Raw genomic sequence first — 14,235 nt, 5'->3', positions numbered from 1 at the left:
CATCGAAAATCCGCTAGAGGGAGGTCCCAAAAGGGAGCAAATGTCCATAGACCCCATGTTAAAATGTCCGTAAATTCACAGCGTAAATTCATGTTTTTACAGGTTGGTCCCATGGACTTTTATTGTATTTTTCGATAGCTTCCGAGTGCCTGACAACTGTGAGGGGGGTGAATTTTTTTCTAACTCGTTAGTTTAGATCGTATTTAGATATAAAATGTATGACAAATAAGGGCGTGGTTAACTTTGATTGACAGCTTGATTGACAGCTTAGGCTGCGCCAAGGAGAATGTCAACATAAGAAGCGCCATTTTTGAACACAGTTGAAATATAATACTACTGTTTCTGTATCATGAAATGTAGTTTTAAGAGTTTTTCAGGCGAGAATGTAGTTGTTTAAAGCTCAAACCTGTGGTTTATTTAAAGATTTATGAAAATTTTATCCAGTTGTGAGATCCAGACGATGGAACAGTCTTTCCTCGGCTACTCGTTCTGACGTTTGCCGCGGACTCTGGCGTCTCTGTAGTGGTTAAACATGAGATATAATTCGTCTTGTCTATATCTAATGGACGATTTTTGGTCTCGTGAATCTATAATTTGTTCCCTGGGCAATCGTTTTGGCTGTGGGGAAGTTTCATAACTTTATAAGCTATTTAACTTTACCGTTGTATGGTTAGACTAGAGCGCTGACTTTGTATGTTTGACTGAATTCTTTGCTTTATTGGTATAGCTTCTTATACCTTTTACTTATACTTTTATAATGGCTAATATTGATAAAACTGAAATTTAACAAAAAGAGACTGGGTTGAGTTTTGTCATTTTAAATTTTAATACAACGAATATGATCTGTAATGTTGTTTACTGCAAAATCTGTTGTTTAGTACAAATGCACATATTGCCTGGACCATATTAAAATGTTTAATATTTTTATATTATATTTAAAACGAAAAGAGGCAGGTTTGTGTTTTATATTTAGTTTTTTTATAAATTTGTATTTTTACGTTATGTGCAGTGAATATAATCAATACGCGTTGCCTGAACCACATTTGTGTGGCTATAATGTTTAAGATTTCTTTAAATGAAAACGAAAAGAGTTAGTATGGTGTTTTATAACATATTTCGTTGCCTAAAATATACACAGAGATAACCGGAGTAGCAGAGCGAGCTGAGTGACGCGCGCTGCGTCAGAAGGTGGGCGGGGTTAGGATTTCCCAAGATTTTCCAAGATGGCGCCGCCCATACCCCCCATAAACGGCTTCAAAACCGTTCTTCAGAAAGTCTATGGGTGACGTCACAGACGCTTTGTCCATATTTTTTACAGTCTATGGTTCAAGTGCATGAATTGCGGTTAGCACTCTGCCTTAATAAAGCAGCATTGAACGGCAATTATACTGAATCATTCTTCTTCAGACCATTGACTTGTCACCGTTGGAACAAGTCTAACAAAGAAGTTGTTCGCCATAGAAAAGCACCTCTTCAGCGGACCGAATCACATGCGATTTGTGAATGCGCCTCTCCACTGCTGTGTGTTCTGGTGTTCTCAACCAACAAGAATTTGAGCTCTTGTCTTGAGGCGCTGTCAAAAGCTGTTATATATTTGTGCTTTTATATATTGTTCATCCAAAACATAACTGAAATATTTAAATGTTTTTGTTTATTTAAATTAAAAGTTAAGTTCTGTATTATTATTCTCTCTTACTGTTATATGAAATAATGACATTACAAAGTGAAACTATAGCAGGTGTTTTTCATTGCACGTTTTTTTTTTTTTTTTTTTTATCTTTCTGTTTTTTTCTGGGCGGCAGATTTTTTTAAGGTTTAAAAGGGACAAAAAAAAGTTTGAGAAGCACTGGCCTAAGCCATGATTTTAAAAAAAGCTTTTTTATATATATTTACTTAAATTCTCGAGTGCTTTGGCTTGATACATTTTTAAGAATGGCAGAGCCTTATGAAAAAAGAAAACGCGAATATCATGGTTGCTTGCATTCTTCTGCGGTTGGCTTGTCAGTATCACGGTATTTCAATATTGCGGTTATTGCGACAGCCCTATGTGTCATCACCTCTGAGCACTCAAAATAACATCTATTTATTGTCATGTTCAAATCAAATGTAGCTGCCTGAAATCTAAGTGGAGTTGTGTTGGTATGTGTCTCCTGAAGGCATGGAAGTTATTAATGTAGCGCTGGAGACGGCCCTCAACAACAAAGACAAGGAGGATTGGACAGCGGTGAACGTGAACGTGGCGTCCGCTACACTCACCATTATAACTTCTGAGGTAAAGTTTGTGTCTGTTGACAATCTTCCAGTACTTCAGTATCATACAGTTTTGGTCAGAATTATTGGCACCTCTGGTAAATATGATCAGAGATGATTGTAAAAGTAAATCTGCATTGTTTATCCTTTTGATTTTTCATTCAAAGAAATCGCAAAAAACGAACCGTTCTAAGTAAAAGAATTGAAACTGGGGGGTAAATCACATTATGAAATACATGCTTTATGAAATTAATGCTTTTCTCGAAAACACATTGGCCACAGTTATTGGCACCCTTTTATTAAATATTTTTTGCAACCTCCTTTTGCTAAGATAACAGCTCTGAGTTTTCTCCTATAATGCCCAGTGAGTTTGGAGAACACATGACAAGAGATCAGAGACCATTCCTGCACACTTAATCTCTCCAGATCCTTCATTCCTCCTCACAGAATCTCTCCAGATCCTTCATTCCTCTCACAGAATCTCTCCAGATCATTCATTCCTCCACACATAATCTCTCCAGATCCTTCATTCCTCCTCACATAATCTCTCCAGATCCTTCATTCCTCTCACAGAATCTCTCCAGATCATTCATTCCTCCACACATAATCTCTCCAGATCCTTCATTCCTCCTCACAGAATCTCTCCAGATCCTTCATTCCTCTCACAGAATCTCTCCAGATCATTCATTCCTCTCACAGAATCTCTCCAGATCATTCATTCCTCCACACATAATCTCTCCAGATCCTTCATTCCTCCTCACATAATCTCTCCAGATCCTTCATTCCTCTCACAGAATCTCTCCAGATCATTCATTCCTCCACACATAATCTCTCCAGATCATTCATTCCTCCACACATAATCTCTCCAGATCCTTCATTCCTCTCACAGAATCTCTCCAGATCATTCATTCCTCCACACAGAATCTGTCCAGATCATTCATTCCTCCACACAGAATCTCTCCAGATCATTCATTCCTCCACACATAATCTCTCCAGATCCTTCATTCCTCCACACATAATCTCTCCAGATCATTCATTCCTCCACACATAATCTCTCCAGATCATTAATTCCTCCACACATAATTTCTCCAGATCATTAATTCCTCCACACATAATCTCTCCAGATCATTCATTCCTCCACACATAATCTCTCCAGATCATTCATTCCTCCTCACAGAATCTCTCCAGATCGTTCATTCCTCCACACATAATTTCTCCAGATCCTTCATTCCTCCACACATAATCTCTCCAGATCATTCATTCCTCCACACAGAATCTCTCCAGATCCTTCATTCCTCCACATATAATTTCTCCAGATCCTTCATTCCTCCACACATAATCTCTCCAGATCATTCATTCCTCCACACATAATCTCTCCAGATCATTCATTCCTCCATACAGAATCTCTCCAGATCCTTCATTCCTCCTCACAGAATCTCTCCAGATCCTTCATTCCTCCACATATAATCTCTCCAGATCCTTCATTCCTCCACACATAATCTCTCCAGATCCTTCATTCCTCCACACATAATCTCTCCAGATCATTCATTCCTCCTCACAGAATCTCTCCAGATCCTTCATTCCTCCACACATAATCTCTCCAGAACATTCATTCCTCCATACAGAATCTTTCCCGATCCTTCATTCCTCCACACATAATCTCTCCAGATCCTTCATTCCTCCACACATAATCTCTCCAGATCATTCATTCCTCCTCATAGAATCTCTCCAGATCATTCATTCCTCCACACATAATCTCTCCAGATCCTTCATTCCTCCACATATAATCTCTCCAGATCCTTCATTCCTCCACATTTAATCTCTCCAGATCATTCATTCCTCCACACATAATCTCTCCAGATCATTCATTCCTCCACACATAATCTCTCCAGATCCTTCATTCCTCCTCACAGAATCTCTCCAGATCCTTCATTCCTCCTCACAGAATCTCTCCAGATCATTCATTCCTCCACACATAATCTCTCCAGATCCTTCATTCCTCCACATATAATCTCTCCAGATCCTTCATTCCTCCACATTTAATCTCTCCAGATCATTCATTCCTCCACACATAATCTCTCCAGATCATTCATTCCTCCTCACAGAATCTCTCCAGATCCTTCATTCCTCCTTATAGAATCTCTCCAGATCGTTCATTCCTCCACACATAATCTCTCCAGATCCTTCATTCCTCCTCACATAATCTCTCCAGATCCTTCATTCCTCCACACATAATCTCTCCAGATCCTTCATTCCTCCACATTTAATCTCTCCAGATCATTCATTCCTCCACACATAATCTCTCCAGATCCTTCATTCCTCCTCACATAATCTCTCCAGATCCTTCATTCCTCCTCACAGAATTTCTCCAGATCCTTCATTCCTCCACACATAATCTCTCCAGATCCTTCATTCCTCCACACATAATCTCTCCAGATCGTTCATTCCTCCTCACAGAATCTCTCCAGATCCTTCATTCCTCCACGCATAATCTCTCCAGATCATTCATTCCTCCACACTGAATCTCTCCAGATCGTTCATTCCTCCACACATAATCTCTCCAGATCCTTCATTCCTCCTCACATAATCTCTCCAGATCCTTCATTCCTCCTCACAGAATTTCTCCAGATCCTTCATTCCTCCACACATAATCTCTCCAGATCCTTCATTCCTCCACACATAATATCTCCAGATCCTTCATTCCTCCACACATAATCTCTCCAGATCCTTCATTCCTCCACACATAATCTCTCCAGATCCTTCATTCCTCCACACATAATCTCTCCAGATCCTTCATTCCTCCACACATAATCTCTCCAGATCGTTCATTCCTCCTCACAGAATCTCTCCAGATCCTTCATTCCTCCATACATAATCTTTCCAGATCCTTCATTCCTCCACACATAATCTCTCCAGATCCTTCATTCCTCCACACAGAATCTCTCCAGATCCTTCATTCCTCCATACAGAATCTTTCCAGATCCTTCATTCCTCCACATAGAATCTCTTAGATTCCCAGCTGGTGCTACTTCTCTTCAGTTCAGTTCTTTTTCTATAGAATTCAAGTTAGGAACTGGGACGGTCATGGCAGAAGCTTTATTTTGTGCTCAGTGACACATTTTTAAGTTGATTTTGATGTTTATTTTGGATTGTTGTCCTGATGGAAGATCCAACCACGGCCCATTATAAGATTTCTAGCTGAGGCCGTCAGTTTAGATTTTTTTTATCTGTTGGTCTTTGCTGGAATCCATGATACCATGTATCTGAACAAGATGTCCAGGACCTCCAGCAAAAAAAATAGACCCACAACATTAAAGATCCAGCAGTATATTTAACCGTAGGCATGGGGTACTTTTTATCCCTGTCTTCACCAAGCCCATCTGGTGAATTTGCCGCCAAAAAGCTCTTTTTCCAGTCCCTTTTGAAGGTACAGTTTTCTTGAAACTCTCCCAAACAACATGTGGTGATGTAGTGGTTGTATGAATTAAAACATAATTTTTTTTTTTTTGGCTTTCTGACCCCAAGACTTCACCAATTCTCAATCTGTGATCCTTGGATTCTCAAACTCTTGCATTAGGACGATATAAACGCACGTCCTCTTCCGGGCAGATTCATAACATCTTTAGTTGATTGGAACTTCTTAATTATTGCCCTGATGGTGGAAATGAGGATTTTCAATGCTTTACCTATTTTCTTATAGCCACTTTCTATTTTGTGAAGCTCAACAATCTTTTGCTGCACATCAGAATTAGTTTTATGATTAAGGGAATTTTAATTGTATGCATTTTTTTTTAGTTTCCATATTTATACTCCTGTGAAACAAAAAGTCATAGCTAGACAATTTCATGTTCCTAGTCACCCTGGTGTGCTAAAGAATGTAAATATTAATGGGAATATATTTCAGAGGTTTTTTTTTTTATTATTATTTTTTTCTAGGGGTGCCAATAATTGTGGCTGATGTGTTTTGGAGAAAAACATTTATTTCATAATGTGATTTCCTCCCCACTTCTATTATTCTTTTACTTAAATGAAAGGTTAGATTTTTGTGATTAAAAAAATAAATAATAATAATTATTGAAAGATCCAAAGGATAAATAATGCAGAATTATTTTTACAGCCATCTTTAATCATATTTACCAGGGGTGCCAATAATTCTGACTTCAACTGTACTGTGACGGTCACAAATACGTAATGCTGTATTGTAACAATCTGCTTAGATGAGTCACTTCACTGATATTACACCTCTCAATGTCACCAACACAGTCCGAGGAAGTTCTTTCCGAGTGTCGTGTGCGTTTCCTGTCGTTCATGGGAGTCGGGAAGGATGTGCACACATTTGCATTCATCATGGCAGAGGGACCTGGAGACTTCATCTGTCACATGTTCTGGTGTGATCCTAACGCAGCCAGTCTAAGTGAGGCCGTACAGGCTGCCTGCATGGTAAGCTTATTTCTAGTTAATCATCTACAGCACAAATTCAACACAGAATCTGATCAAAATCAAAAGAGTACATGTAAAGAGATACAGATAGTTCATGGTGTAGCACACAGTGTAGGGCTCCAGGCTGCGACTAAAACGTCCAAAAATATTAATTTGCAAGTGATATTTTTGATAAGATCACCACAATATAAATTGACAAGTTATGATTAAAAATTGTGTGCCTTTTTACCTGCATGTTCTGTGATGCTCCATAACAGTCATAAATTAGTCCATATGATTTTTGCTGTATATTCCAAGTCTTCTGATGTCATGATCTTGGTTTGGGGAATGAGCCCAAAATTTAAGTTGTTAATTCCTCCATTGCAGCTCTCATAATTTAATTCATATGTGATTTTTCAATGAACCTGTGGTGTTTAGAATCACTGGAATTACACACTTCAGTTTTAACAGTATAAATTAGATAATTTTGATAAATTAGATCATTCGGGACCAAAAGTATTGGCACCATTTATTGACACTTTTTTTTTTTTGGTGTGCAAAGTTTGCTGCTTCAGTATTTGTAGATTATTTGTAGCGGTATACTGGAAAATAATGATAAGAATTTCATACGTTTTAAATAGGGGTGCACCGATCCGACTTTTTCAGTCCCGATACCGATGCCTGGGCTTTGTGTATCTGTCGATACCCGATACCGATCCGATACTATAGTTGAATTAATAATAAACTGTATACCTTCCATCTTATACCTTCCTTGAAGAGACTAAAGGCACCAGACTTTACTAACTAAACATAACTAAAACAAAATAACAGATGTATGTAATGTGTTGTATTCTTATTTATTTAAAAAACAATTGTGCATTCAAATCGAAAATAGAATATAATCAAACTTCTTTAAATAAATGTAAAAAAAAATCTAATTAAAATGTAGCGGTGGAAACAAAAAAACTGTGTTTCCAAAAATTGTAAACATGTAAAAATATAAAGTGCAAAGTCCTGCAACAGGAATTTAAAATGCAACATAGCAGCTGAACCTGAGAATAAAAAAAATAAAAAGTTGGTCGAACAACAACTTGATCACACATACAAATAATAATAACCAAACATTGTAATGTGTGTCACACCACCATCACAAACATGACCTGTGAATGCTCACTTAATCAGCAATGGCAAATTTAAATGTCAGTTTTAATGATCATTATGTTTCATATTTTTAAAAATGAAAACAAAAAGAAGCAGGGTTGTGTTTTATATTTCGTGTTGTTAATATGCAGTAAAGATAATCAATGTACGCGTTTGCCTGAACCACATTTATGTGGCCATTAATATGTTTAAGATTTTTTTTTTTAAATGAAAAGAGGCAGAGTGGTGTTGTATAACATACTTCGTTTTATTTTTGGCTAAAATATACATAAAGAGATTACCGGAGTAGCCAGAGCGAGCTGAGTGACGCCATCAAGAACGCATGCTGTTCCATTTGCAGAATAACCGGACTCGCGTCCTCTCATCCTCGGGAGTTCGTTCTCCTGAGTCGAACTTGGCAAGTCCGAACTACCAAGGAGGACGCAAGTCCGAAGTTTGCGTACTTGGTATTGAGAAACGGCCTCTGGCTCGCTCCATGTTGCTTCTAGCATGCGACACGCGTGAAGCTGACGAATGACGTAGGTTCTGCTGCGACGACGAGAAAAAAAAAAAAAAAACCTGGATCGGCCCGTGGATCTGTTATTTTTTCCGATCCCCGATCCAGCTATTTTATCAGTATCGCGGCCGATATCCGATCCTAATATCGGATCGGTGCACCCCTAGTTTTAAAGGATTTTATTTGCAAAAACGTTCAGTGTATGCAGAGTCAATATTTAAAGTGTTAACCCTTCTTCATAACCAATCCTGATCGATGGTGATCCATTCTTGCATTATTACTGCTATTATGGCGCTTTTCCACTGCATGGTACGGTACAGCTCGGTTCGGTACGGCACACTTTGGCGCTTTTCCACTGCATGGTACGGTACGGCTCGGTTCGGTACGGCACGCTTTGGCGCTTTTCCACTGCATGGTACGGTACGGTACGGCTCGCTTCGGCTCGCTTTAAATGGTACCACCTCTGTTGAGGTTCCAAGCGTACCGTACCGTTACAAAAATGTGACGTGAAAACACTGCAGATCACTGATTGGTCAGACAGAATCATCACTACCAGCGTCATTGTATTTACGACACGAGACACTAAACCCGCTAGATTTAAATAGCCAGTAGACAACAGCCAACGCTGTAGCACCTGTTTTAAAAGTATTTGCTTCAAAAAAAGAGTATAAACTTCAAAAAAAGAAATGGCTGAATCGTGGTCAGTGGACGGGGTGCAGACGTGCCTCTCGTTGGTTGCCGAGGAGTGGATGGGGCAACACGGAATGAAAAATTTGCATTTAATATGATGATGTCATGGCAGTAGAGACGGCAACTATAACGATCAGTCCCACCCACTTTGAAGCGGTACTAACTGCAGTGGAAAAGCAACCGAGCTAAAGCGAACCGAACCGTGCCGTACCGAGTCGAGTCGTACCACGCAGTGGAAAAGCCAAGCGAGCCGAACCGTTCCGCGCCAAGTCGAACCGTACCGAGCCGAACCGGGCCGTACCATGCAGTGGAAAAGCGCCATTAGTTCTTCTGATCACAGGTTCTCTGTTTAAATGTAATGATATCTGAGCCACTTCATTATCACTCTTGCCTTGTGACGTGTCCCATCGTGGTGGAAAATGCATGGATCATCATCAAATTGCTTCAGGATCATTGGCTCTTGGAGGATGTTTTGATACCATTCTTTATTTCTTGCATAGTTTTTGGACAGAATTGTGGGAGGGCCACTTCCTTGGAGGAAAAGCAATCCCACACATGGATGGTCTCTGGATGCTCCACTAATGGCACGACACAGGACTCATGGTAGCTGTGGCGAGCAGGACGAGGCCGAGGGCGTGATTGCTGATGAGCAGCCCCTCACGGACGACTGCTGTCACATAACAAAACACAACATAAATCCAGGCCTGGCCTCTCTCCTCCTTCACCGTCGTCGCTCCTCCTTTTATGCTTCCGCTCCTCCGTGAGAGATAAGAGAACGGTGCGTTGTGCAGGTGTCGCTCATCAGCAATCACGCCACCGTCCTCGCTCCATTCTCCGACGGCACTCTGCCTGGTCCTGCTCGCCACTGTATTTCTTCTCTGGACAAACGATTTTGTCCCAAACAGTCGGAATGGACTGTTAATCAGAGAAAATATCCAATCCTTGTACTTCCTGCAGGCCATTTAATGCATAGTGATGATGACTGCACACCTTTCTGTGGAGGGAACCACTGCGAAGACAATGATTGGAAGTGCTTCTTCCCTCCTTTTATATCAATCAGTTTGCTCTTCTAATCAATTCAGAATGATCGAGTGATTTCTGAATGATACTACTCATGTGCTGGTAATATGATTAGTGAAATGATGTTAGATGGTAGTGTAAGCGAATACCTTATTCTGAACGGCCTGGAAAATGAAGAATGGCGTCTACGGAGCCCTAGCATAGTTAGGTTTACTGCGGTAGTCGGTTACATTACTTCCCCCCCACTGTCGGTTTATTTTTTTAATTTTTAAAAAAATGTATAGAAATAAAAACTTTTAGTTCAGTTGGGCAACAGACACTTCAATTATAAACTGAAAGCATCTGCTCCTCTCCATGCATCATTGAAAAATATCTTATCTAGTAAAAAATCATAAAAATCATACACATACACATGCGTGATTGCGAATTCGAACATGAAAGTGAAAAGTGAGCACACATTCAAAAGCTATTTCAATACCCCGCATGTTTATAATGGCTCCCTGATGCCCGCACATTATATACAATATAAATACCCAACTATATAATTGCAAGAGAACACAAAAGCATTGAAATATATTTTTTCCACCCATCTCGTGTTTTTTTCCATCACCATGTCCTTTAAGGGTCCAGGGTCTAGAATGCGCTGGGTATTGGTGTTCACCTTCATCTAGCTGGTCTTTTATGTCAGGGCCAAAACATGGTGAAATGTGCATTTTTGTGATAAAGTTCCCTCTTTTTTTTTTCTTTTCTTTTTTGCCAATGAACAAATAATGTGAATCAACACCACAAATACTGAAGTGGCAAACACAAAATAAGCAGGAAACACAACATTTATGTCATTGCCAATACTTTTGGCCACAGCAGTACAGAGTGTGTATAATCTAATAACTAGTTTAAGTTGAAATACAGTAGGTTGCTGTTCTTCTAAAATGTTCTAAACGATATCTTCCATGATTTCCAGCTGAGGTATCAGAAGTGTTTGGACGCTCGGCCTCCCAGCAGTGGCTCTTGTCTGCCTGGTCCTCCTGCTGATTCTGTGGCCCGCCGGGTCGGCTCCAGCGTGAAGAAGGGTGTGCAGAGTCTGCTGGGTAGCTTCAAAAGATCTGGGTCTCAGACACCCTGAGAAGGGGAAGTCAGCAGTGCTCACTGCACATTCTTCCTTGTGTGTTTCGTTGTGTTTTTATGGGCCTAAAAGTAGAGGGTTGTTCATGTCACTTCATGTCCTCCTGCAGTTAGTGCGCATTATGAGCGAGAGGCACACAAGTTACATTCATAGATATTACATTATCACACACTACATTTTCATTTGCTTTTTCCACGTTTGTTTACATTAGCGGATGTACTGTAAAAGTGATTTAGCAGCACGGGGTATGAATGTGACTTACCAAGATTGGATTTTCAATGTAGTGGATGTTATGTGGACTACTCAACCTACAGTAAAGGCACTAAACATTACGCATGCTATCACAAAACACTAAAATGAGCTTATACACTATGCAATGTGCTTATTTATTATTTGTCGTTCTTCCTGTGGCTCTGTGTTGTGAAACATATTGTGCTTTTTTTTTTCTCCTCCTAAAGAATTGATTCTTTCCCAACCTCAACACAGGGACAGAACCACGACTGAATCAATAGCAAACCCAGACCTCGTCGTTCACCCTTAAAATGGCAATTTTTAACGTTCTAAACCTGTATGCCTTTCTTTCTTCTGTGGAAAACAAGATTTTTTTTTTTAAATGTCAGTGTTGAAACAACATTTGACTTCATATCTTTCACTTTATGGAAAAAAAGGTGCAGTTTCACATTTTATTTGACTTGCCTCGCTGACTGCAAGTTACAAAGCCTTTTAATTTCCATAATTTCTTTGCTGATATAGATTTGTGTAACAAATGAACTCAATTCAATTATATTACACACTACTTTACATTTACCCACTCTGTTGGTTTGTGAATTTGACTACTTTATTATGTGTAATGAAATAGCATTAACATATCCTAGTCTTCCAAAGTGGATTTGCTCATTAGAAAGCCTGCTTTTTTTAATTATCTTGTAGGTTTATGAAATGTTTCCACCCTATGTGTTTGTTGTGTTGGATTGCTTCATCTGGATCAAATGATCAAAACTGCTCAGTCCAAACATAAGCGTAGTGTGTTTGACAGAGTGTGTGACATACACTGCTTCTCTAGAGGTGCTCTCTGCATTTGTCCTGGTCCAGTTTCTACCGTCACTGAAATTGTTCCTTCTCACAATTTCAAAAGTGTATATTGGAAGTCTGATTATCTGCACAATTTACATGTTGTGTATTGGAAACAATCTTTGGAAATATATCTTAAATGCTTTGCAACCATAGTGGTCCTGCTAAATATAAATATTATTTCTTTCAAATACACATTTGTAACATATTGCAATGTCTTAAACTTTTAAGAATGTGTAAGAATTCATTAATATCATGTTGTATTAATTGTAGTTCATGTACATACTGACTCTAATACACTAATAGTGCCAGACAGCTCAGTTTTTCATCTGTTTTCAGGTTCATTTTCATGTCCAGTTACACCTGTTGTTAAAGATAAATGTTTGAATGCACTTGAGTGTTCAATCTGATTTGTGTATCTGAATGCTTCATCTTGGCCCTTTTTACTCTAACATTTTGTGTAAGTCTAGATGTAAGCTTGATGCTTAAAATGCGCTGCTTTTGTTAACGCTCTTGAAAAGACTTTATTGTAGAATAAGCATACATTCTCGGCATATATTCTGCGTTACATTGAGAAATGGTAACAAAGAAAAAGTCATTCTTTCCACTTAAATATCATGAAGGGTAGTTTGTGGTTTGTGTGCCAAAGCACAGCTATAAAATCACAAGCTGTTTCTTATAAAACAAGGAAATGTTACTTTATGCATAAATCTTCACTGATTGGTAACCTGGTAGAAATGCCTCAAGTACATTTTGCTTTTCAAATCAAGGCAAGTTTTAGCTATGATACTCAGAAAATTGAAGGATCAGTCCTGTAAACGCTTGCGTAGACACTTGTGTAGAATCCTGTAAACACTAATGTAGAATGTTTTAACCATTACATTTTTAGGGAGAGTTGACAACTGATTTCTTAAAATGTAATGTTATATAGATACATATGTGACTGGATGAAATAAAAAACTGAAAATACATTTAATGCTTATCTGCACAATTTAATTAAAATACTAAGGCAGTTGTTAAAACTAGGGGTGTAAAGCACTTAGGATTTTTGAGGAGGGGGAGGGGGGAATGATTGTTTCATGTGAAAAAAAACTAACCCCAAATAAAATAACTATTATTATTATTTATAATAAAACTTTACTTTTGCTTTCACTGTATTAATTACTGCATTGTCATTGTGTCCGATTATACTTTTGAATTATCGAACGCATTTACTGTTGCTATTCCAGAATATTAATATTAGGCCTATGAGTCCTGCATCGGTTCAGTCTTCCACGTATTTTGTAGCTTTTAGAAACAAACTGTTGTTGTTCACTCTGTACATGCTACACTGTAAAATCTAAGTAGTTGGACTTACTTAAAAAAAGCATGCAAACCGATTGCCTTAAAAAAAAGTAAAGTGAAACAGGAATAGTATGTGGTACTGACAAATGCTTAGTGTAGTTCACTTACACAAGAGTTCTAACTAAAAAATAACTGTAGAGAGTACTTGATAATTTATTTTAAATAAAATATAATTGTTACCATTGTTGTGTTTTGCAGGCTGAATGTTGAAGTCTGTGTGACTCAAGTATGATCAATTGCAAGATTGTCACAAAAATAGAGGGATTATATCAACACAATTAAAAGTTTCACAAGGTGTGTAGGACCATAAGTGTTAGCAACAAAATTATAAAAGATCATTAGTTGACATGAAATATGTTATACATCATTCATTAATTCATTAATACATGCATATATGTATAGTGTTAATCTTTTAGGACTCTTTGGCCAGAAATATGTTCAGTAGGTCAAAAGGGGTCCTCTGAATAGCAGATTTATCATCAGAAGCACTCTATAATTTTATATAGATGGAAAAATTTTGAGGACACTTTGACCAGAAATAAGTTCAAAAGGTCAGATATGGACATCTATATGGCTTATGAAGCATCAGAAGGAGTCTATGAGTATGTATAGAAAGCCCAAGATCGAGGACTCTTTGGCCAGAAACATGTTCCTTGGGTCA

The 14,235-nt window shown here is 38.5% G+C and overlaps 1 protein-coding gene across 1 annotated transcript in view; it reads left to right on the top strand.

Annotated features, from left to right (window-relative positions):
• apbb1 (amyloid beta (A4) precursor protein-binding, family B, member 1 (Fe65)) overlaps nucleotides 1-12,622 on the top strand; it is a 101,848-nt gene extending 89,226 nt beyond the window's left edge. Inside the window, exons 12-14 of the mRNA XM_084401084.1 lie at nucleotides 2,157-2,272; nucleotides 6,514-6,690; nucleotides 10,998-12,622. Of these exons, the coding sequence (XP_084257210.1) occupies nucleotides 2,157-2,272; nucleotides 6,514-6,690; nucleotides 10,998-11,159 (455 nt within the window). The 3' untranslated portion in view covers nucleotides 11,160-12,622. The remainder of the gene's footprint in view (nucleotides 1-2,156; nucleotides 2,273-6,513; nucleotides 6,691-10,997) is intronic.
• The last annotated feature ends 1,613 nt before the right edge of the window (nucleotides 12,623-14,235 follow it).

The sequence above is a fragment of the Rutilus rutilus genome (genome assembly GCF_951802725.1).
Source record: "Rutilus rutilus genome assembly, chromosome: 25".
NCBI classification, from domain to species: domain Eukaryota; kingdom Metazoa; phylum Chordata; class Actinopteri; order Cypriniformes; family Leuciscidae; genus Rutilus; species Rutilus rutilus.
This window is presented reverse-complemented; position numbering and strand designations above follow the sequence as displayed.